General features: G+C 32.5%; 2 protein-coding genes across 2 annotated transcripts in view; both read left to right on the top strand.

Moving 5' to 3' along the window:
* Window positions 1–23,353, top strand: part of Nca (neurocalcin homolog) — a 111,784-nt gene continuing 88,431 nt past the window's right edge. Inside the window, exon 1 of the mRNA XM_088234530.1 lies at window positions 1–83. The gene's annotated coding sequence lies outside the window, so the exon portion shown is untranslated. The remainder of the gene's footprint in view (window positions 84–23,353) is intronic.
* Window positions 5,870–23,353, top strand: part of LOC148276257 (neuronal calcium sensor 2) — an 85,598-nt gene continuing 68,114 nt past the window's right edge. Inside the window, exons 1-2 of the mRNA XM_088234528.1 lie at window positions 5,870–6,019; window positions 7,447–7,554. Coding sequence (XP_088090654.1) covers window positions 5,977–6,019; window positions 7,447–7,554 — 151 coding nt within the window. The 5' untranslated portion in view covers window positions 5,870–5,976. The remainder of the gene's footprint in view (window positions 6,020–7,446; window positions 7,555–23,353) is intronic.

Here is a 23,353-nt window from a genome sequence, read left to right as displayed (position 1 = left end):
GATAACCAATATGGCCGAATTCGCCTTGTGCCGTAGTGTTAATTATTGATGATGTGCATTATAAATAACATCACATAAATCATGTAAGTATTTTTATATAAATATTTAGTTACTTCATAATCTCGACTTCTTTTTCTTTTTTATTATTCCCCCACACTGTCGCTGTCATTCTGTAATCACGTCGTTCTTTATACATTAATGCTGCTGATAAAATATACATTTCTAAATTGTTTATGTCAAAACAATGATTGACTTTATCTTGGTGTTTTCTAGTACTAGAAAAAAATATTTTTAGTACGTAATCTGTCAAAACCATATCCTGTATTTTTTCTCGCAAGTGTATGGCTTAGTATCAATACAATTGAGTTGAAACGATAAGTTATTTTAATATTACCATCTGGGCCCGTCAATTACCAATTTTTCTTGTAAACTTTAAGTATGTACACAATATTCACGATCTTATTTGTATCGAGTTATCGAATAATTTTTTTGCGTAACATGCTGTACCTCAGCGTAAAATAATGTTAATTATTTTTCTCAACTGCAGGGTCAACATAGTACTAATTTCAATTGTATAATTGGAATATTTGCTTGTGGAATGTAGTCAGGAAACAAGTTGTATTTCTGGTAAAAGGTGCCTAGTATTTTAGTAGATTCTTTAAAATTAACACTATTGTTTTTTGGCACCAGTATTACCAATTGTACTAATTTACACTGTTATTTTCCTTTAGATTAACAGTGGGTAATGTGCCAAAAAGTTCATTTCCTTGATTGTTTTAAATCAATTAAACTAGTCATGTTTTAATATTAGATTTCAGTATTTAATCTGTTTAAAAAATGACAATGTTTTTTTTTTTAAAACAAAAAGGCTGTTTATTTTTTAATCTGTTTTAAATGTTTTTATAATGTGATACTTGTGATGTTGACATCAATAAAAAAAAACAGAAAGTCTAAATGAATAACATACAATTTGTTTAATCTATTAGTATTGTATATTGCTAGTGTGATGGCAAAAGGGTATATCTGTAATGCTTTGAAAAACAGACATTTTAAAATAAAACATTCTAAAATCTGATGCTTTTTTATATGACAAAAGGATACATCTCTAGAGTTTCTTCCAAAATGGCCATATTAAAATATGGGGTTAATCTGTTTTTTTTTTACACTTTGAATTATTTGTTTGTCCCATACAGTTTAGAAAATGACAGATATATCCTTTGCCATCCCAATACCGAGATAATATGTATAAGTTAAGGAATTACCATTGTTAAAATTATTTTTGTACAACAATGAATAAAAAGCACTAAATATTACATTACAATAATAAAAATGCAACCTTTCAAAACTAAAGATAATGTTGATGGCCCTAAGAAAATATTCTAAGTGCAATGATTATATAGTTAAAGTTAATTTTCACCTACGACACTTTTCTGAGGGACCCTCGATTTGATCTTTAAGACAGATTTTTAAAACCAAAATATTGTTTTGTCCATCCACCCCTATTGTATCATTTTTAAAATCTGCACTTTCTTATTATATGTTATTGTTAATTTAGTTTAATTTATCTCTGGGGATTAATTTGTTAAATAATTGTTATGATGCACTTAACTTTTTCAGTATTCATTCTTTGCAACACAATATTAACTTGTGCAAAGCATAGTAAATTATCATAAGAAAACAAGTTCAGTTTAGGACGATGCTTGATTGTGGAGGAAGTATGGTCAGCATGTAAGGATGAAGTCATATGACATTAATATTCTGTCGCCTGATCCTATGTTAAGATAGTTGGTAGTAAACCTGACAAGTTTTACTCGAGCTTTTTATTTTTTGTTACATAAACTTTTGAAACAGTTATGAGTCAAGAATCTACAAGTCCATGTATTTTTCACGACTTACTTATCTAGTCTAGTGAAATATTTCTCAGAACTTGTTTTGCTGTATTTTACATAAGTTTTATTGAATTTTTTCCCTGAAGCTTGTAATTTTCTTCAAAACTCTTTATGATCTAACTTTTCCCTTTTCTCAATCATCTAAATATCTAGTCCTATCTACCTTGCCTAAATACCGCTTAACTTTAAACTCCTACTAACCTACTGACTTCTACTAATTCCCACTAACTACTGTAAACTCACTTTTCGAATACTGTTCATTCTTTAGACTTTTTGCATTAGCCGGAAATGACAGGTTATGCATTTTGTAAATGACTATTCACACTTTCTGTTGAAACTTCCGTTCATTTAGATCTCAGAACATTTAGAATCCAATACAACTTTTTTAGTGGGTTCAATCATTTTCAAATTAGTCATGACTGCTCAGAATCTTTCATGTCTTGGCAGGAGATAACTTATACTTAATAAATTATTCCACTGATACTTTTTTTATTGTTTTCTACGGTTAGGAATTCATCACCATTAGTTTCTTCTTGGCAATGAATTTCATTTCCATGGTGTTAACAAATTTCATTTTAATTTAAAGATTTTACAAATCCTTCACCACTCTGACATGTACTGTAAAATTATATTACTATGTCCCATTAAAACAAAATCTATGCCGCAAATAACATTTTCAATGTTTATAATATTAGTAACATTTTTTATCACTATGTAAACAATTATACCGTGAAATTATATAGGAGAAATGATCAAATTGCAAAACTTTATGATGTTATATCAATCAATTAAAAATGTACAATTGACTTGAGGAATTTTAGTATGTTTGCTAAATAATAAATATTTTATTTGTAATGTTTCATGGTAATTAATATGCCCAGCAGTAATCGAGTGCTTTATAGGTAAAAACCTATTTTAAAATACTATTTTATAGCTATAACTTCTCATGTGTCAGCAGTGGTCATCTTTCTGTACTGAAAATTATTAAAACACACAAGGAAGCTTTAATTGACTAAACTTAATTGAATTTGTACCTGCACACGTTAGCATTGCATTAATGTGATTTTTCTTACTATAAAATCTCTCAAGTGACATTATTTTATCATTCACTTTGTGCACCTATCTGTGGATAGGGCACTGCATTGGTGAACCATCGCAGTGTATCTTGACCATATTTGTTACGTGTACGTAAGATGATTAGTCTTACGCTTCAGGTGCCAGTCCAGAGGCTATCAAAACTTCTAGTGTAAAAACATATTTTTAACTGAAGGTTTTACCGCTTAAGAATAGATTGTCAATTTTTATTTTATAATGCACTCAGGTCGAAAAAATTAAAAAGTAAATAACCCTTTTACAAATGATTTAAGTATTGGGTGTTTTTTTAAGCGTAATACAATTTTAAATTGAAATAAAAGACACAAATATTTGTCAGAATGAGTTTGTTTTTATTGTGTTCTAAATAATGAAAATACACCTTATTTTTTGAAAATGATATCTGCTACTCCCCTTCACAACTAACAGTTACGCAGCTCAATCTGTCAGTCCGACTTATTGCCAATTTTTTCAACAAATTCAGCGTTCATTCCGAAATGGTGCACGTTAAATTGTGTTCTACTGCTCCTAGAGTTGTTGGTTTGTTTCTAAAAAAAAACAGCTGTCATAATTATGTTAACAAGATTATTATCTTATTAACAATCTAAAGTTCTATTACCCCAAAAAAAACATACATTATATTATATGAATTACTGAAACATACAATATTTTTATGGTACTGTAATTAATACGTTCTTCATAACAGTTGTAAATTAGCTTATATATATATATATATTCAAAAATGCCATAAACTTTATGTTTTTTATTCTTAAAATTAAATTGAGAAAACTTATATAACAATTTCAAATTATTATCACATTGTAGTCGGGCGCTTCGAACAATAGACTCTAGCCTATAGCGGGTGTTTTTCGCGATTAGCGCAAAAATATATCGCTTTCTTAAAATTGACACAATTTCTAAACCAAATAATATTTTCGATCGAAATTTTCAAAGAAATCATATTTGACATTTGATCATCAAAAATAAATAAATTTAGGTAAAAAGTGGTCAATAATTGGTTTTACTTTGCATAATCGGTCGGAACTATCTATGATTTCTTCATTGTTAGAAAAATGCCACGCTTTCCATATCTGCCGAAACCGGTCTCTGGACATCGTTTTAGCAAAATAAGGAGTTTCGGTTGTTGGTTCAGTAGACCAGTACTCGTCCCTTATATCCTTTCGAACTTGTCCCATCAAAATAATCAGCCCCAAAAACTTTTTCATTTCTTTCAAAGTAATATTTTTCCACTTTCCCGATTTTTTATATAATTTGTAATTATGTGAGTTTTGGTGGTAATATCTATTAGATTCGTTTATAAAATATTCAAACAAATCATTACCGATAAATAACTCTATCGCATCACTTACAGTTTGAGGACAATGGACATTTGAATTCAAACCGCGGCGGCCTAAAAACGATTCCAGAACTGGAGGATTATCAAACGATGACCACTCGTCCACATCCTCATCTGAGCTCGTCTCCGAATCAGAATCACTTTCAATAGTGCGACGGGGAAACGTTCTAGGTCTTGGTATTTGTTCATCATCACTCGGTTCTTTGTCTGACAACTCTTCAATGTCATCATTCCATGAACAATTAGATAAATTGTCGGCATACACTTCATCGTCACTATCATTGGCTTGTAAAGACATTTTTGTAGGGGTAACGTCCTATACAATGCTAATATATTCAAATAAGAAAATACCAAACAGTAAACAAAACAGTGCGAGCGGTATGAAAAATAGTCCAATACGTGAAATGACTCAAACTAAACTGGAGATTGAGATCGCATAAAACTCTAGATTTCTGGCGACGCCTTTACAAGTGGCACACTAGCCAATCCGGACAAGGCATCTCAAATAACGTCGACAGACTGTCGCCTAGCACCCCAGGTAGCAAATCACCCTTCAAGGCGTTTTATTTCACGCTGATAACAAACCCGTTTAATGCCGTTTCCCGCCAACAACCGACAGTCGACAAAAACGGCATTTGCCGTGTCCCGCGGTTGACCGACAGTCCGCGAAAAACGGCAAATGCCGTGTCCCGACGACAATGTGTTATTATTATTTGAATATTTAAAAAAATACACCTGAGAATGTGCTCGATCTTAAAATGATTTTAACATCAGTTAAATTTTATTTAAAACGAAAACAGAAAGGCATCTTTATTTATGTTTTACCGAATTTAACATTAAAGGCTTTTTAATATGACTACTCTCAAGTAGAAGAAAAACAGAAGTTTTACTTAATGGTGTTTTGTTTATATTGTGTATATGGCAGCCTGTTATTAAGTTCAATAAGATTAGATAAGCCTAATTATGTTCATTAGACAACCCTAACAGTGTGTCCACGACACTTTGCTTAAAAATTCAAGAGGATTATAAATCTCCAATTATGTTGACCCGATGACTTTAACATCATTGGACTATCCTTATTACCCTATGCTATCAAGCTCAAGAATATTGGATACATTTATGATGATGACATGATCGGCCAGTCCATATAGTCCCGTTCTCGAGTACAAGAAGATCAGATACAGCCATGTGTTGACCCGATGTACTTAGCTCTGATGATCTGTAGAAGATGCATTTTACACCTAATGATAACCCGATGACCTCGACTTTAAAATATTATTTATATAAATACCATGGTATCAAGTACAAGACACATCAAATTATGATACCATCAACTTTAAAGTACTGCCATATGACATTCTGTTATTAAGTACCAGAAGATTAGATACACCCAATGATGTTGACTTGATGACCTTAACATTATTGAACTGTCCATATGACACTATGCTATCCAGTACAAAATACCCCCCTGTGATGGAGACCCAATGACCTCACCGTTAACATACTGTATATATGCATTAAAATACAAGAGGATTAGTTACACCCAAAATGATGACCTGATGACAAACTTCAGTGGACTGTATATGACACCTTGCTATCTGTACTAGGAGATTATATTAACCCAATGATTTTGAGCAGATGACCTCACCTTTGTCTAGGAACATCAAAATTTCAACTTTCGGTAAGTTAAAAATTATACCTAGCTTATATCGATGTGATATCAATTTATAATTTTGTTTTAGTAATAAATTAATTGATTCGTTCTTTTTATATCACGGATTAGCTTTCATATTCATTGATGATGATCATCAGAAATACATAGTAAAATAATGATTACTGCTTTTAACATATTTGCACTGTTCTCTGTAAGACTGTTCTCTTAGTTGCGTTTACAATTTGAATTTGGAGTATCCCCGTGTGTGTATAATCTTCATATATAAAGTATAAATAAACAAAACCAGATTGGTTACTAATATTATAATTTATTAATTGGTGATTTACACAAAAACAGACTAAATACATTTAAATGTTGACATTGCATAATAAAATTCTTCCAATTAAACAAATACGAAATTAAAATGTTTATCTCTTGGACTGAAATGTCCTGTAAAATGGTCCTTTGTACTTAGATACGTATACATAACATATTTTTACACAGTGGATGAAGACAGTTTTGATTTTTATCCATTAGTTGCCATTTTAAGTTTTTGTTTCTCTATTTTTAATCTTTATTATTTGTAATATTAGAACCCATAGGTATTTTAAGTTTTTTTTTTAATAACATAAATATAGGCATACTTTTACTTACTATCTTAATTTCACCCTTAGTACATATTTCTCTTTAAGGGTTGGTTGTTTGATCAACAGAAAAAAATCAGAAGTAATATAAATCAATTCTAAAATGCATTTTTTTACATTTAAAAAAATATGTATACTAGAGTGGCTCCTAAGAATCAGTAGAAGTCGGCTCAAATAGGTCCCAAGAATTGAAGACCGTCTTTCAAGAATCAATTTTTTTAGTGTTTTTTTTTATTCTCGTTATATTATTTTCTATTTATTTTTCTCTATTTTTTTTTAATATGTAAGTCTTACTTTAAAGTAAGTATTCTGAATTTAGATTGTTAGATGTCTCGGTTGTTTAGTTACTTGTTTTTTATTTTTGATTTTAATTTCTTAATTTTTATTATGAAATATTTATATAGTATTACACTGTTGTGCCCAGTGAAGTTGCTAGGAATATTTCCTTGCAATTTTTTTTTAACTTTGTACTGTTGGCACATATCTTAATTTTATTTATGTTTTTGTATTGCAAGGGAATTACATGTACTATTTTCGCCAATTCCATATTTCTCCGCTGAAACTATTACCACTGAATTGATCAAACAACCAGCCCCGTATTGTAAACACAGAATTTACTTTAGGCTGTAATTGAAATATCTAAATGTTAGTTAGGAATTTAATCTTAATGTTCTCTTTTTATATGTTTACTGGCATGCCTATATAATACATGCCTAAGAGTACGTAACTTACTGTACAGTTTGATAAATGACACAAATAATAGAATTTACATACATATTACCTTGTCTTCAATAGATATTATGTTTTCAGGATTTATCACCTGTTTACCTGGAGATTCCAAGAAAGTTGGAATTCACCTCATGACTCTCATTCTTGCCAGCCAGCTTATGCGGAAAAGATTCAAACAGCGTCGCACAAGTGAGTATATTTCTTTCTTTATGTACCATGATAAGCGATGAAAATGTTTTTATTTTTTCTTTTACAATTTTTGTATTAATTTTTTTACATTAAAGATAATATTCCCTCACGTGCCGAGGGAATAATAATGATAACTCACTGAAGGTAAATTTTATAAGTATTTTTTTTAAATGCATAATTTTATTATGTCGTCACGCAAGGAATTACTCTCTTTTTTCTACCCACCCAATAATGCATAGTACATTGCAGCGTCATCTTAACCAGTTATTATGATATTGTCATATTCTCGGGAATCGAACTTGCGACGCTTGGTGGCTTGATGTGTTAACCACTATTTATTTATTTATTTGACACTTTATATACATATACCATATATATATGTACATATAAGGGCGGGCATATTGCCTTAAGGCAATTTCTTCCTACCTACCCAAACCGTTCAGTTTGAGAAAATTATAAATACATGGACATATTGAATCTTACAATTTCATACAAAAATTAAAAGCAAACATTAACAAAAATAAATTTAAAAAAAATAAAAATTAACACTATACTATGAAGAGTGGAGAGGGGATGGGAAGGAAAGAAGAAGGATAAAGGAACAATTTAAATATTTAGATAGTGACATTTCAATCTTGACTTAAATGTAAATAAAGAAGGGGCGTCTCTAACATTAGTGGGTAGATTATTCCACAATCGAGTGGGTACTACTGTGAAAGAGGAGGCAAGAAAATTAGAGCGATGACTGGGTATTAAAAGGGTTCTCCCGTTACTAGAACGAAGAGATAGTCCGTGTTGTGAAAGAGGTTGGATGAGCTCTCTCAGATAAACAGGGGAAGAGGGATTATTTAAAATATTGTGCAGAAGTGATAGAATGTGAATGTTTCTTCTATGCCTGATACTGAGCCAGTGTAGTTGCGTGCGATGCACGGTTATGTGGTCACCACTATGTTGCGAGTCAGACACAGTTTGTAGTACAGAAGACTCTTACTTTTTTTTTTATGAATCCTAAGCATATTTATTAAATAGTATTGAGTATGTAATTCATCCAAAGGCTGTAATAAAATAGATGTAAGTTCTAATCATAATTAAAAATCTAAATTTGTTGCAACAGATAGGGAACACATTTTTGAGAAGGTTAATGGAAGTCTAGGCATTCACAGGGCTTATTACCTGTCATTGGCTGGTTTAAGTGGCCACTTTACACACTGTGTAACATTCACCGTTCTGCCCATGTTTAAACATTGACATTTTCTCAACTCTTTCATCTGTTGACTTTTGTGAAGTAAAGGAGCTGAAACCTTCATCACGCGGGTGAGATTCATCCGGCTGAACCAATTCACCTACTACTATATTCCTTAAAGTGTAACATGATTAGAATGACAGTTGTCAGAAAAAGTGACGAGATAAATTTGTAGCTTTGTAATAACGAGTTAAGTGTACAAGAGTTCTGAAAAAGCGTTCATTTATAAAATTAAAATGAATTTTTTAAAAATTTTTCAAGGGGTTTTTTAAATAAATTTTGTCATCATTTATGTCTATTTCGTAAAAAAACTTTCAAACTCTATTTCTGCAGGTTGGTGTTTTGGACAAAAACGAACTGAAGCAACGAAAAGTCAACAAGTGGAAGAGTTGAGGAAATGTGGATGTTTAAACATAGGCAGATTGGTGAACGTTACGTAGTGTGGCCACTTAAACCAGCCAATGACAGGTCATAAGCCCTGTGAATGCCTAGACTTCCATATTCCCTTCTCAAAAATGTTTTCCTTTCTGTTGCAACAAATTTAGATCTTAATAACTCCCTCCTGTCATCAAACATTTGGACACACTCAAAACATTGTTGATACTTAATAGTTCATTTGAGTTATGAAGTTGTAATAATAATAAACAACATAAAAAAAACAATAAATACTTGGTGGTTTTTTTATTTTTCAATAATTTTATTTAGTCTCAAAATAGTACAAACATAATACATGAATGTCCTAATATTAACTTATATCTAATTCATGTTTTAATCAACAATATCTTGAGTATGTTCAAACCTTTGTGCATAAATATATACTGGATTAAAATAGAGTTCATCAAGATTGACAGATTTTTCAACAGCTGAATATGTGAAGAGCAGTTAAATATTTGGACCTCTTTGAAAATGAAGGTTTTTACCTTAGACAATTTTTTTTTATTTGTGTCCACGGCATAAAAGTCTTTTATAAAGATGAACATAAATACATTAAACGTAACAGTGTTCTATTACCAAATTATGAAATAATACCAGAACAATATATTTTTACATATTAAACACATGTTTTATATATTGTACTATATTATAACTAAGCGATTTATCATTCTTAAGATCCTAAGGTAAAAAAATAAATAAAGATTTAAAAAAATAATTAAAGAAAGTTGATTAGAAATAGCGAAAATCATAAATTCTTGATTTGTTGGTATTGTCGCAATGTATATGATACACCACTGGCTAATCGAGTCGCTCATACGGACAAAAACCATTGTACCGTAGGTACTCAGGTCGAGAATTGTAAGCGCAAACCGTAACCGCCCGTTGCATGTTTGTTGTTAAATTAAAAACCAATCAAAAAATTCGAAACGCTTTTGTTCTACGCGATTCAGATAAAGGACTTCACTAGCGAATTATTGCTCTGAGGTTTTTACCATGTAAATTGTTTATATCACCACAAAGACACTTACGAGGTGGTTCAGAAAACAACGTGATTTTTTTAAATTTCACGGGTTTGGAAAGTCCGGTTGTCAAATAATGAAAAAAATATACTGGTATACATTCCCCTAAAGGATTGAGCCTTAAGCTAGGGTTTCCTAGGACAGCGGTGCCCGTATCTTTACGGCCGTAGTGAACGGTGATGCGGTGGACAGCCGTCGTAACGGTGACTAGAGAGTTGTTTCCTAGGAAAACGGTGTTGATAACACCGTTAAAAAATAAAACCACTCTCTAGCAACCTCTACGACGGCTGTCCACCGCATCAACGTTCACTACGGCCGTAAAGATACGGGCACCGCTGTCCTAGGAAACCCTAGCTTTAGTTTCGACGTCATATCCGTAAACCCATGTTTCGTCACCTGCTATAACACGTTTCAGTAACTCTGCATCGTCGTTGACTTCATTTAGGGACACCTGAGCAACTTCCATTCGTCGCTGTTTTTATAAAAAATAAATTGGAACAAATTTTGCTGCCACGCGTTTCATACCCAAAATATTCGAAAAAATTTCATGGCATGAACCATTCGATATGTCAACATCATCAGCGACTTCTCTAATTGTGATTCGGCGATCATTCGTAACCATTTCATTCACTTTTTCATCGGTTGTCGATGTGCTGGGGGCGTCCGGGCCGTCCGTCATCTTCAACGTCTTCACGGCCATCTTGGAAACGCTTGTACCACTCGTAAACTGTTATTTTACTCATAGCAGACTCACCCTAGGCCTTTGTTAACATTTCACACACTTAGTTACACACTTTATTTCATTTTTTCACAAAATTTGCTGATCCTTTTTTTAACAAACGAAAATCGCCGAGCTCCTAAAAATACGTCTAACCTTAGTGGCTGCCACAGACAAAGTAAACAATGCATACAGCTGAAAATTTTAACATACTTCAGGGGCATGTATACCAACATCATTTGACAAAAAATTGAAAAATATGACAATCGGACTCTCCAAACCCGCGAAATTAAAAAAATCCTGTTATTTTCTGAACCCACCTCGTAAATGCTAATTTTAAAACATTTTTTCCTAAATAAATATTTTTTTGCTCTGTCCCACAGAGTTGTGTCTCCTTAGAGTATATTTAAGTCGTATAAATAGTGAAGAAATAAACATATTTTTCTTAAATCAAGCTGGGCCGCGATTATGAACGGCTATCTTTATCGGTATATACTGAGACGAAGTATAAACTAAAATCAACATTTATGTACGAAAGTGTACATATTTGTATGAAAATTAAAAGTACCTTCGTCGGTTACCGGTAATTGAACATGTTTAGAAAAAAAAATGTAAATATATGATATTTTTCATACAGAAAACTTCACTTTACTTTGTAGATAAAATTGAAGATAAATTTTTACTTCTCATCAGAATACGTACCCTTATGTTTCACGCATCGTTCTTTTGTTGTGGGCTTTATTTAGGTCACTCGGCATTTAAAATAAAATTTAATTGTCCTAAGGGGGATCGAAGTATGACGATGCCAAAAAAAATTATACCGACTGCGATTATACATTTGGTACTGAGCCATATTACCACGACATTGAAGCTACTCGCTACTACCCATTATGTGTATAATAATGCCATCTCTCCCTTTAAAATGTCATGCGTTGTATTATATTTATATTATCTTGAATCATGTCACGTTTCCACCGAATATAGTCACCCAACTTCAAATACCGCACTAAAGTTCATCCTGCGTTAAACCTAACCTATTTCGGTGACCCATTTATTTTAAGCTAATAAATTTAAACAAAAATCACAGGACTATCAGTAATAATATTTTTTGTACCGGTAATTAAGTGACGTAAAAATATGGTAAAGTTTGCCATATTTTATTTTCGCTTAAATGTAAGACAAGGTGGCGTCAATATATATGTAAGATAATTTCAGTCGTATGTTGCGAGAAACGGCGCGGCGCAGGCGGGGTTGCTAAATTTTCTGACCAACAAATAAAAACGTCTTGTGACGTATTTGCAATTCTAACATGTTTTTCGTTTTAGTAAATTTTATAAATAAGAAATATGTATGATAAGATTGAATTGTGAGAGTTTTTATGTGATGTAAATGATTATTGAAAATAATCTCTAAATGAATCTTTCGATTATTGTAATATGTGCTTATCGCGCAGCAGTGTTTTCTGTTGAGAAGTTAGCACGGGAATCTTCCCGAAGAGTGTTTTTTCGTATGTGGCAGAAACGAAAGCGAAACATTATTTTGATTGTTGTGTCGAAAGTATTAACTCTTAACGTAAGGTATAGTCGGGGCCTATATTCAAGGCGCACGGAACGAATGCGGTAATGTGTTTTTTACGCTGTCTGGTCGATTTTCATCAATCTTCGTCTTACGGCAAAATCTTAAGTACTTCCACCACTTTTATTTAGCGCTATAAAATGTAGATGTTCTTTTATATTGTTAGTTTAGATCTTAAGTATAAATATTAGGTGTTAACATAAGTTATGTCCGTTTTTTTCCAAATTTAAAGATGAATTTTTTCTGCTCTACAAGATGTTGTGTTTTTTTAGCCCTTTAGCAATGTACCCTATAGGATACACATAATCTCATTTTTTCTCATGAACTAAATTACGAGTAAGATAGCATTAAGTTAAAACTGCTTTTTCATATTTTCTATTCTTAACTACATTATCACAATGAGGAAGTTTCGTGGTTTTATATATATAATATATACATATAAATATATATGTACTAGCGGACCCGACAGACGTTGTTCTGCCCGAACGTTGGCTTGCCTGCTAATAGCTGCTTGAAAAAATATTTTTTTCGTAATTAATTACACACGTTATTTATTTTGGACTTTTTTAAGCTATTAGCTGGTTAAAAAAACATTTTTTTCGTAATTAATCACACACTTTATTTATTTTGGACTTTTTTAGGCTATTTATATATTCGCAATAAAGGTTTGTTTTTTTTGTTTTATCTTCACATGTGATTGGCTAAGAGGCCTTACCGTGCTCAAATCGAAATCGTGCAAAAATCACTACTCTAGTTCCACAATCTATGGGGAAAATACGCGAATGCGTGTTGATGAAGAAAAGTCAGACAGCGTTTTAACCTGAGCCTTCTAAAATTATGATACTCAATTCATGCCAACCGCGAATTTAGTCATTCTTCAATCGCCAGCCGTGTTTTGATGTGAGCTTGACGTTTAATTCGAAACCAAAATCAATTACAAAAATGACAAAATACATCGTTTTAACTTTACACATTTCATTACATTACATATTTTATTTGTAATAAATATTCCCAATCAGCAAAAGTACTGGTATGAGAAGATATAATTTATTATGACACAATAGTATTGATAAAAAGTCGATAAAATAACATCACACATCACTAACTCGGGCTGTAAGAACTGTTTTATTCAGGTGTTTTTAAGTACGTATATGTTTTGTATATTTTTTATGTCATTAGAAAGTGAATAATAGAACTTTATTACTGTATATATAAAACTGCTTCTTTTTCTGTTAGTCCTAAGTTGTTCGCAAGTTAAATGATTTGACGCTCTTGTATTTCTTGTTTGTATATTGCAGTTAAAATTTAATTTAATATTTGTCTTAAAATGAGAAGAAAAATGCTTGATTGTGTCGTGGAAGCGAGCAAAAACTATTCGAAATTCGAACTAAAGGAAAAATACTTTTCATTGAAAATAAGGTACTTAGGTACTTGTTTATGATTGAATTCCAAAACTAAAAATTATTTATACTCCCGTACATTGGCTTGCCTGCTATAAGCTGGTTCAGCAAACGTTTTTTCGTAAATAAGGACACACGTTATTTATTATTGTATTTTTTAAGCTATTTTTATATTCGTATTATGGGTAAGTTTTTTGTTCTATCTCCTCATGTGATTGGCTAAGAGGTCTCGTTGTGCTTAAATCAAAATTGTGCAAAAATCACTTCTCTAGTGCCATAATCCAGGGAGAAAATACGGGAATACGTGTAAATGAAAAACAGTCTGACCGCGATATATCTGAGTCTCTAAAATTATGACACTCAACCCATGCTCAACGCTAATTTTTTAACCGGCAGCCAGATTTTACAATATATTTATAATACGCGTTAATGAAGAAAAATCAGACCGCGTTTTACCTTGAGCCTTTTAAAATGATGTTATAACTCTTGCCAAAAGCGAATTTCGTCATTCTTTAATCGCCAGCCGTGTTTTGACGTGATCTTGAAATTTAATTCGATACCAGATATTTTTAAAAATGCCTGATTGTGTCGTGAAAGCGTGCAAAAACCGTTATAACTTTTTAACAATAAGAACGAAAATCAATGAAATATTAACAGACATACTAGCAGAAGATTACTCTATAATATCATCTACGGAGACGTGGCTCAAAGATCATATCATGAGCTCAGAAATTTTCGACAACAGGTATGAAGTATTTAGACGAGATAGATTATCAAATACAAAAAAAGATGGTGGTGGGATCTTGATTGCGGTTGATAAGAGCATTACCTCGAAACGAATGAAAAAATGGGAATCAGAAGCGAAAGATCTCTGGGTTCAACTAAAGTCATTCGTAATAAACGTCCAATATTAATAAACGTATGCACAGTATATCTTTCTCCGTCTGATAGCAAAGACAAATATTCCGCTTTTTCAAATAATATCAGATCCGTTTTTCTTCAATCAACAAGTGCTATCAATTTAATTCTCGGTGGGTAAAAAGCAAGCGGTGTTGTCTCTCCTGACTCGCGATGTCACACTTGCCATTTCCGCCTATATTATGCTATTTACATACCTTTTGTTAATTATACACTTTGTTAATTTAACTAGATTTTAAGAATGTTTAGATTAAGTATTACTCATTAATGCCAATCTATTAGGGCTTACTTACACCCGTTGATTGGCTTAAAAAAAACAAAAAAACGCAAGCAGCTAGAATAATTAGGAGTTTCGCTATCGAGGCGTAATTAAAACACGATTTTTGCTCACTGCCACGGCGGCGCTACGCAAATTCTGTAAAAGTTACAATATTTTGCGTAATAAGTTACGTACCTTGAATAAAATAAAAGCGTAATTGAGTTGACAGATAAAAGGTTTCAGAAACAGCTGTAAACAGTTGTCACCAAAGCCAAGCTTCATCTGTACTGCCTGCGTCTGATGAAAAGGTGGAAGTGATTCGTTGTTAAAAAAATCACAAATGTCAACCGCCGTTAGCAAAATCACGCCGCTCTTTCATCTAGTGTATAATAATAATTTTTAAATTTGTGACTTTTTTACTTTAACGACATACTTTTCCCAGCTGCTTGCGTTCAAAAGTTATAACAGTTTGAATTTTGTAATTTACCATCAGACACCCTTTTTGTACATCGGAACAGTTAAAAAGCATAAAAAAACAGTAATAAAGTATAAAAAACAGAAATATTTATTATTATTAAAAAATTACAAAGTTTCATCATCATATAACTAATAATCGATAAAATTATGAATATATCGAGATAGACCGTCATGTTAGCAGTCGTAGCATCGCCCAGGAGCTAATTATCGATCATAAAACCGTTTTGAACCATTTGCAAAAGGCTGTATTTGAAAAAAAGCTCGATGTTTGGGTGCCACACGAGCTGACACAAAAAACCTCATAGACCGAATTTCCATTTGCGAATCGCTGCTGAATCGCAACAAAATCGACCCATTTCTGAAGCGGATGGTGACTGGTGATGGAAAGTGGGTCACTTACGACAAAGTCAAGCGACAGAGATCGTGGTCGAAAGCCAACGAAGCGGCCCAGACCGTGGCCAAGCCAGGATTGACGGCCAGGGAGGTGTTGCTGCGTGTTTGGTGGGATTGGCAAGGAATACTCTACTATGAGCTGCTCCCCTATAGCCAAACGCTCAATTCTGCCCTCTACTGTAAACAAATCGACCGTTTGAAGCTGGCGATCGAACAGAAACGCCTAGCATTGGTGAATAGGAGAGGAATCGTGTTTCATCAGGACAACGCCAGGCCGTACACATCTTTGATGACGCGCCAGAAGCTCCGGGAGCTCGCATGGGAAGTTCTTATGCAACCACTCTATAGTCCAGACCTGGCACCGAGTGACTACCTCCTGTTCCTGTCCATGGTCAACGCGCTTGGGGGTACAAATTATGCCTCAATAGAGGCCTGTGAAAATTTGTTGTCCGAGTTTTTTTTGCCAATAATAGACACAAGGGCTTTTACGAGTGGGGGATTATGAAGTTGGATTCTCGTTGGCAACAAGTTATCGAACAGAACAACGCATATTTGGCTTATATCGGACGATTGTAACACTTTTTATAAAGCATTGAAATAAAGCGAAAAATACGAAATGACTTTTTTCCCCAACCTATTATTATATGAAGTCATGTATTCTCCGTAGACTTATGCGACATCATAGCCACACGAGGGTTATAATATACTAAATGTTATTAAATATTTGCATATTACCATTAACGTCTTGAAACCGGTAGACATAGAAAGGTCGGTAAACAAATATTTAGTAAACTGTTTGACCACGAAGTAAACATTAAGTATTAATAATGCGTATATATATATAGTTTACTTTAATTAATACGAAATATTTATTTATACTTTTACATTGTTTGTATTCTTTTTTTTATACAGAATAATGTTCCCTCACTCCCGTGCCGAGGGAAACAATTTACAAAATGTGAAACATGCCTAAGATTATCTATTTAACGAAGTTAACATATTAATAACTATACAAAAACGTTATTAATTCAATTAACCTAAATATCATTAACACAACAAAAAACTAAAATAATCATCAATTCATTAGCTCCTATTTATAAAAATTACCTAAGTCTAATTTTATGTTATAAAAATTCGTCCGCCTGGTGGTTAAGTCAGTGTGTTTACCTACCTTGGAAAAGGTCTAGGGTTCGATTCCCGACATTGTTTACATGACAATTATATAAAAAGGTGTTTTTATTCTGTAATATTTTATAGTCCCTGGACTGGCACCTGAAGCATAAGACTGATTATCTTACGTTCATGTAACAAAAATAATCAAGATACGCTGAGATTGTTGGTTGAGATTGGTACCAATGCAGTGCCCTATGCATTATTACATGCGTAATGGGAATGATGATTATAAAAGTCAGAAATACTGTTAGGGTACGGAAATTTAGCGTTAATGTTACGGTATGAAAAGGCGTATAAAAATATAAGTTTGTAGAGTAGGGTGGATGTTTACCCAACCACTATACTATCCTAAAATCTGCTGGCATGATAACTCTTTTCATCAGGGGTGGGAACTTTCTTGGGCTGTCGGTCTAAAATAATTTCATAAGTGCATACAAATGGAAATGTAAATAAATATAACCAAATAAGAGCAATATTAAGAAATAGATTCGGTAGTTGCCATCTGTTTAATTACGGAAGTACATCCTTAGCTAAATTGTAATTACAAAATTCCTAAAGGCCATTTTTAAAATATTTTTATATATATATGTTTGGACCCCTGTATTTAGCCGTGTCATGTACAAGGCTAAGGTACTCGGAAAAATTCGTTATTGTTTATCTTGGAAATGTGATGTTTGATCGCTGATTTTGGTTTATTACATTTATGAGTCCAATCACCATTGTTGCAAAGTCTAAGAACAATGACGCGTGATAACTACTTTTAACGACAATGTGAATATCTGTTAAGGATATTCCATCTTTCCTGCAGTCTGCTTCAAAATTTTGGCGTTGTGAACTGAAAAAATAGATGTTCGATACTCCGTGAAGAAATATCATCGCATGGACAATAGTCACCCTTCCTTAATTTAAACCTATATAGGTAACTTCTCATAGCTTCGTGTCCGGTAGAGATTTGGGTCGTTTCGAAAGTACTTCGGTGATGCCGACGGAAGTTTGCTGCATCACAGCGTTGGGAAAAACATTTTAGTGATTTTACCTGTAGAACGAGCGCGATTATTAAACGTGATGTGACGACGGACAAATTATTTATGTGACTAGAGGGTACCTCACGCTAGTCTTTAATCACTTAACAAATGAGGATGCTCTGTTCATCAGGCATCTGTTCCTCGAACGTCCAAGGACACGCCGCGTCCTAGGTAGCACGTTCACCGGCGGAAGTCCAGAACAATGCAGGTGGAAGTGGAAGCACCCCCGGGAGATGAATTGCATGGGACCCACAAACGTCAATCGAAGGTCGGGGGAACTCTGAAGAGTTCGTAGATTGGATGAAGAATTGCGGAACACCTGTACCTAAGGTGTTGTAGCGTTCTTACTTAGCGTGAAACGATAATTAGTCATTGATCCGCTACATTGTGGACAATACGTGAAAATATACACATCACGGCACTCGAGCAAATATATGATAAAACCTTAGCGTAATAACCTAATAGTGTCGCCCGTACGGAGAAAAACTATTTTATGATTATTGATTACGAAATTAGCTACAGATTTATTAATTTATTTATTAATTCAAAATCATACTCATTTAAATATAAGTAAACCTTCTAAGGCTTTTTAAGCTGTGCCCGTGTCAAGCCATAGTACATAACAATAAAAAATACATAATAAAATTAATTAGATTTAAATAAAATGACATGTGATGTAATATAATAACAATCCAAAAAAACAAGGTATAAGTAGATTACTGCAAAACAACGGGCCGTAGGTACTTGGGTTGAAAATAGAGAAATATCACATACTACGAATATTGATAATAATATATGAAATGAATATAGAATAATCAATTGTATGTATTTTCAAAATCAATATGGATATTGTGGAGAAATGTTTTCAAACGTGACGTTAAGATTCGTGACGATGTTCTATAAAAATTTGAACGGTTAGGAACAAAGTTCAAAATTAACACGAATCGTGACGTATTAGAAGCGTGGCCTATGCAGTGACTGTTTTTGCAGGAATTAAAAATTACGAATTTGAAAATATTTTTTATGCTACTAATAAGTAGCAAAATATTCATAGACCCTTATTAACCCCTTTGTTTTCAAATAATGCTACATACCACACACCTATGGCCCGCATGTGTCGGGAATATAATATATACTGCCGAAACAATAAAATTGACATTTTTCATGATACTCTCTCAGCTTTTGCGAATAATCTCTTAGAAATAAATCTTATTCAATAAGTACACACGTACAACTTATTTTTTATTGCATTGTATCCTGTATAAAAAAAATATTAAAAAATATGTATTACAATTTAATGTATAAATCTATTTTGTGTAATTCTATAATTGAATAAATATATGCATGTAAAATTGTATCGACGAATGCTTTCAAATTGTATGTTTTCTAGTATGTATCTTTGTTGAATTACCTAATAAAATAAAATAAAATTACTTGAAAAATAATGTAATTTGAAAAAAGTTATATTTCCCTACTGCGGTCTACCTACGGTGTAACGTGTAATGTGTAATAAAGCAACTGAACGTTTGTAAAATCAGCTTGGTTTACCACCTACGAGATTTCTTGTTCATGTATAAAATGAGCCGGGTAGGCCGGGATAGCCATGAGCCAGTGAGCCAGTAAGTCTACCCTCGTGTTAAGCGAATATGTTTTGAAATACGTTTACGACTCAGAATGTGTGAAATACTTTATCGATTTACATTGCGATCACCTTAATGGATATATGATATTTATATCTGCAACGTACCTGCGCCCTAGCACAGGATGGCATTGACGTTTTCGTTCGTAAATATTTTATTTTATTATTACCTGCTTCGATATGTAACAACACTTTTTTTGTTAAGTCAATTACTGTTATATTTACACAAAACACGGTTAATCATATTCTCCGCTAACTACTCCGTAACGTTCATAATTTCGTTTTTATTATAAAAGCGCCATTTGCAACGAATACTGTTTAAGTGTCTCTTGTTCTTGTCGAAGTTAGTTGACGTGTGGGGATCTGAGCTTCGATTATGATGGGAAGAAAAGGACGTCATACCTTTACCAAGACGGTATAGTTGAAGATAAATACTCTCGAGCAATTACAAAGATACACTACCGACCCCCCACCTTCAAGCTTTGGGTAGGTACCTACATCGATATGAAACAAGGGGAAGCGTACGTCATGGTACACATATCTACGCACTAAAATGACATAGCTTCAGTATGACGTCATAGTTGCAGATAAGTCTCCCGACAGATTACGAAGATACATTACCGATCCCCCCACCATCAAGTTTTAATGCAAGTACATCGATTTGTATCGACGGGTCTAGAACCTCTCGATACCGTTTATCTACGCATTGAAAGTGACAAAAATTTTGTTCCGCCTAGAAATATTACCTTTCATTACGATTTATTAAAAATTTTAATCGTTCTGAGGTTGGTACTTTCTTTCTTAAAAGCCTACTAAAATATGAGAGAGAAATAAGTAAATTTTGAGGTCATAATAATAATATTAATTATGGATAACTTATATAGCGCCATTTTCGTAATATAATACCTCAAGGGCGCTTTACAAAGTGATTATATAAAGGTATAAATTTAATCTTAACTTTAACTTTTTAATTTAAGAAAAATAATGTACTTTTTCATACTACTTTTCCACCACATGCTAAGAATTTATTCAAATGATTTAGAGGACGAGTGGGTTTTAAGTTTCTTCCGAAACATCACTTCACTCTCACAGTTTCGGATTTCTGCTGGGAGAGCATTCCATGCCGTAGGGCCTGCGACCGCAAATGCATGTTCGCCGAATTTAGTGCGATGCCTACCTTATTAACATTATTATAGTGATTGGCTAAAAGGCCTCGTCGTGCTCAAATCAAAATCGTGCAAAAATCACTACTGTAAAGAAAAATGCCTGGTTGTGTAGTAAAAGCGTGCAAAAACAGGCCGGATAAAAGAAAAAAGATCATTGATAAGTAAGTACCTAGATACTTGTGTATGATTGAATTCCAAAACTAAAAATAATTTATATTCAAATATTGAATTTAATTAGGTACCTAAGTATTTGTTTATGGTTGAATTCCAAAAATAAGTTAAAATTATTTTCAAATATAAAATTATTTTTGCAAATGTCAAACTCTGCGCTACTTATCGACAGTGGTGCATTCTGCGTTAGAGTCCGTTTTTCAAAAATGTCTCAAATGTCAGTTAAAATTATTGAAGCATTACTAAAAATAAGTTGGTATGTAGAGTTTAAGAAATTGTAAGGAAAGTAATCAATTCAATATCCATTAAAAATAATTGTTGTTTGTAAACGTTAAAATTCAAACTTTTTTATTATACAAAAAAACATCTTCCAAATTTTTCAATTTATGCATTTCAGCCGAATGCAACCCTGGAAAATCGATGAAAACACATATATCGTGGTTATACAAGTAAAAGTGACCATTTGCAAAAATGACAAAATTGAAATTTTTGCCCTTTTGATATCGTATTAGCATAATGCTTGACTGGTAAAAATGCCAAGTCGATCCGACACTCCAAAAAAAAATTAGTTTTTAAAATATGTGACTATTTTTGACAAGTAAAACTGACCAAGTAACAGTTAGTTCAATTTTACTTGTAGGTAGATGTCACCAGTGAAGAGTTAGTTAGAGTTAGTAGTTAGTAAGTTAGTAAGTTAGTATACGTTTTGTATTTGACAGATATGTTTTTTTTATAAAAAGTTAATATACAAAAAATATTATTTAGATTATTACGTAACACTTCTTAATTATTTGTTCTTTTTCATTTATTTTTTATTTCTGTGTTTGTTTTAACGTTTATAAATATTTAAAAATCTAAAAAACTTAATTTATAGTTATAAAATAAAATAAATTAAAATAAAATACTACCTTCCTCAATGAACGAAACAAAAACGATTATCTGCGAAATTTCATGACAAATTTTACTGGCAAAATTGACTAAGTTTTTCAATTTTTTATTTATTTAAAAGTGATAATGTTTTGGAAGTACGTTTATACTTTACATCAAAGTTGAAAGTACCGTACATCTAATGTATAATTACCAACCACCTACTTGAAAAATCTGATCTTTGAGAAGCAATCGAACTCTAGAAAAACATTAAAATGGCTCCTCTGAACATTATTAATTTTGTCACTTGGTTAATTTCTCTTGTATGCCCACGATATGCTTATAACTTTGTTTCCTTTCAACATATTAAAGATGTTATTATTTGTAAACCTCAAGGACGTGAAGTAGAAAATTTTGCAAAAAATCGCACGTAAATCTGTCAAGCCATTTTCGAGTTTTTGCGAGACAACACGGCGATTCATTTTTATATATATATATAGATTTTTATATAAAGATTTTTATATATACAGATAGATACGATCTAAGCCAATTACTACTGTTATATGAAGAAACATATGTACAAGAAACTGAACAAAAATAACAGTAGCAAAGACAAACAAGGGCAATAAAATAATGGTATACAATTTATTCATAAACACGATCAACATATAAGACTTCGAGCTAAACCATGCTAATCCATCTTCAACCCACACTGTTTTAGTGGAGACTACTGGAGTGTTTTAGTAGGACTATTCCTACCAAAAGCCGGAAGATCTATACCATAAATTCAAAGTTATGCGACGAATTGACTAATCCATACATTTTGGACATTGGAGAATAAAAACAAAATTTGCTCTTATAAGATTTGATAAATAGCAGATTTTGACTTCAGGTGACATGGTTGGAAACAGAAATGGGACATCACTTATAGCATTAAATATTTTGTTTTAAAATGCATAAAAAGTCCATCTCAGTTCTATGTTTCTCCAATAAAATGTATATGCCTAATATATGCTAAAATGACTCTGCTATACAGATTTGGGGATGAATATCGTCATCCCCCTGGTCTGTAACATGAATATACTAAATTGATAAATGTTATTTAGTAAACAAGTATATACTCAAATCTAGCAATAGCCAAGCATTGCCCGGTTTAGCCCGTTTCATATAAAAAAGAAAAATTGCGCATTTGAAATTTAGGGTGACCTATATTGCAAATACTTTTTTTTTAACGAAGAAACACCTTTACTTCAGTTTTACCACACTTTTTTAAGCGTTACAGAATTCACACCGCACACTGACAGTTCTCAATAGAAAATGT

Source organism: Micrasema longulum, unplaced genomic scaffold (assembly GCF_059751315.1).
Source record: "Micrasema longulum isolate JH-2025_06_02 unplaced genomic scaffold, ASM5975131v1 h1tg001253l, whole genome shotgun sequence".
Lineage (NCBI taxonomy): Eukaryota > Metazoa > Arthropoda > Insecta > Trichoptera > Brachycentridae > Micrasema > Micrasema longulum.
The sequence above is the reverse complement of the archived record's forward strand: the minus strand, read 5'-3'. Positions and strand labels throughout refer to the sequence as shown.